The sequence below is a fragment of the Buceros rhinoceros genome, unplaced genomic scaffold (assembly GCF_000710305.1).
Source record: "Buceros rhinoceros silvestris isolate BGI_N320 unplaced genomic scaffold, ASM71030v1 scaffold26084, whole genome shotgun sequence".
Classification (NCBI taxonomy): Eukaryota; Metazoa; Chordata; class Aves; order Bucerotiformes; family Bucerotidae; genus Buceros; species Buceros rhinoceros.
This window is the reverse complement of record NW_010408000.1, coordinates 10,210-11,057: the sequence shown is the minus strand read 5'-3', so window position 1 is coordinate 11,057 and position 848 is coordinate 10,210. Positions and strand designations below refer to the sequence as shown.

The window sequence follows — 848 nt, the reverse complement described above, 5'->3', positions numbered from 1 at the left end:
AATGCCGTCATTGTCATCGTCGTGGTCACAGGCGTCACCTTTTCCATCTTTGTCGTGGTCAGCTTGATTGGCATTGGGCACATAGGGGCAGTTATCAAGGTTATTTTGATGGCCGTCTTCATCTATGTCCTGGTTGTTGTCACACTGGTCACCTATGCGGTCAGAATCAGTGTCTTCCTAACAAAGGAAAAAAATGAAGCACATTTTAAAAGCCGCTTAAAGGCTGAAATAGGAGTTTTAATAGCTAGAGGTAGCTGGGGTTTCTCTTGCTTTGGGAGGAGCTAAGATGATGTAGTGAGGTATCAGGATCAACGTACGCTTGCCTGAAGCTGCCTGTGCTAACTGCTTTTGAACTGCTGCAGCGGTGCGCTGGTTTTAACTGGAATCCACAGCAGCAGGAAGCAGTGTGGTCACCAGCTTCTCCTCCCTTCTGCCGCGTGCATCTTCTGTCACTGGTCTACCACACTGGATACAGGGTACTTCACCTCCCACCTCCTCTGCCAGCTCCCTGGTTCCAAGGGCCAGATGGAGGTAGGACTACTCTGTACCTAGCCAGTAGAGACTGTTACATTAAAACGCAGGCTACCAAGTCTTGGTTTTACAGCTGCCACGCTATCCCCTAGTTTTCTTTATCATAGAAGCCTATCATGCTCCTCATGCCATCCTGACTCATCAGTCAGGACAGTTATCGCCGTAGTGGTCACAGACTGCGTGAACTGCTGTGCCTGCTTATTGCATAGTTTAGCCAGTTACTTGCTTAGCCTCCAAATTCAGAAAAACAAGCCAGTCATCCCTGAGGCTGCCTCAAGGTTTTGTCTAGGAGTCTTGATCACACTGGTGGATGACCC

General features: G+C 48.8%; 1 protein-coding gene across 1 annotated transcript in view; it reads right to left on the bottom strand.

Annotated features, from left to right (window-relative positions):
- The window catches only part of THBS1 (thrombospondin 1), a gene marked incomplete at its 3' end in the record, with an annotated part of 14,511 nt that overhangs the window by 3,593 nt on the left and 10,070 nt on the right, over positions 1-848 (bottom strand). The window contains exon 16 of the mRNA XM_010134733.1: positions 1-177. Coding sequence (XP_010133035.1) covers positions 1-177 — 177 coding nt within the window. The remainder of the gene's footprint in view (positions 178-848) is intronic.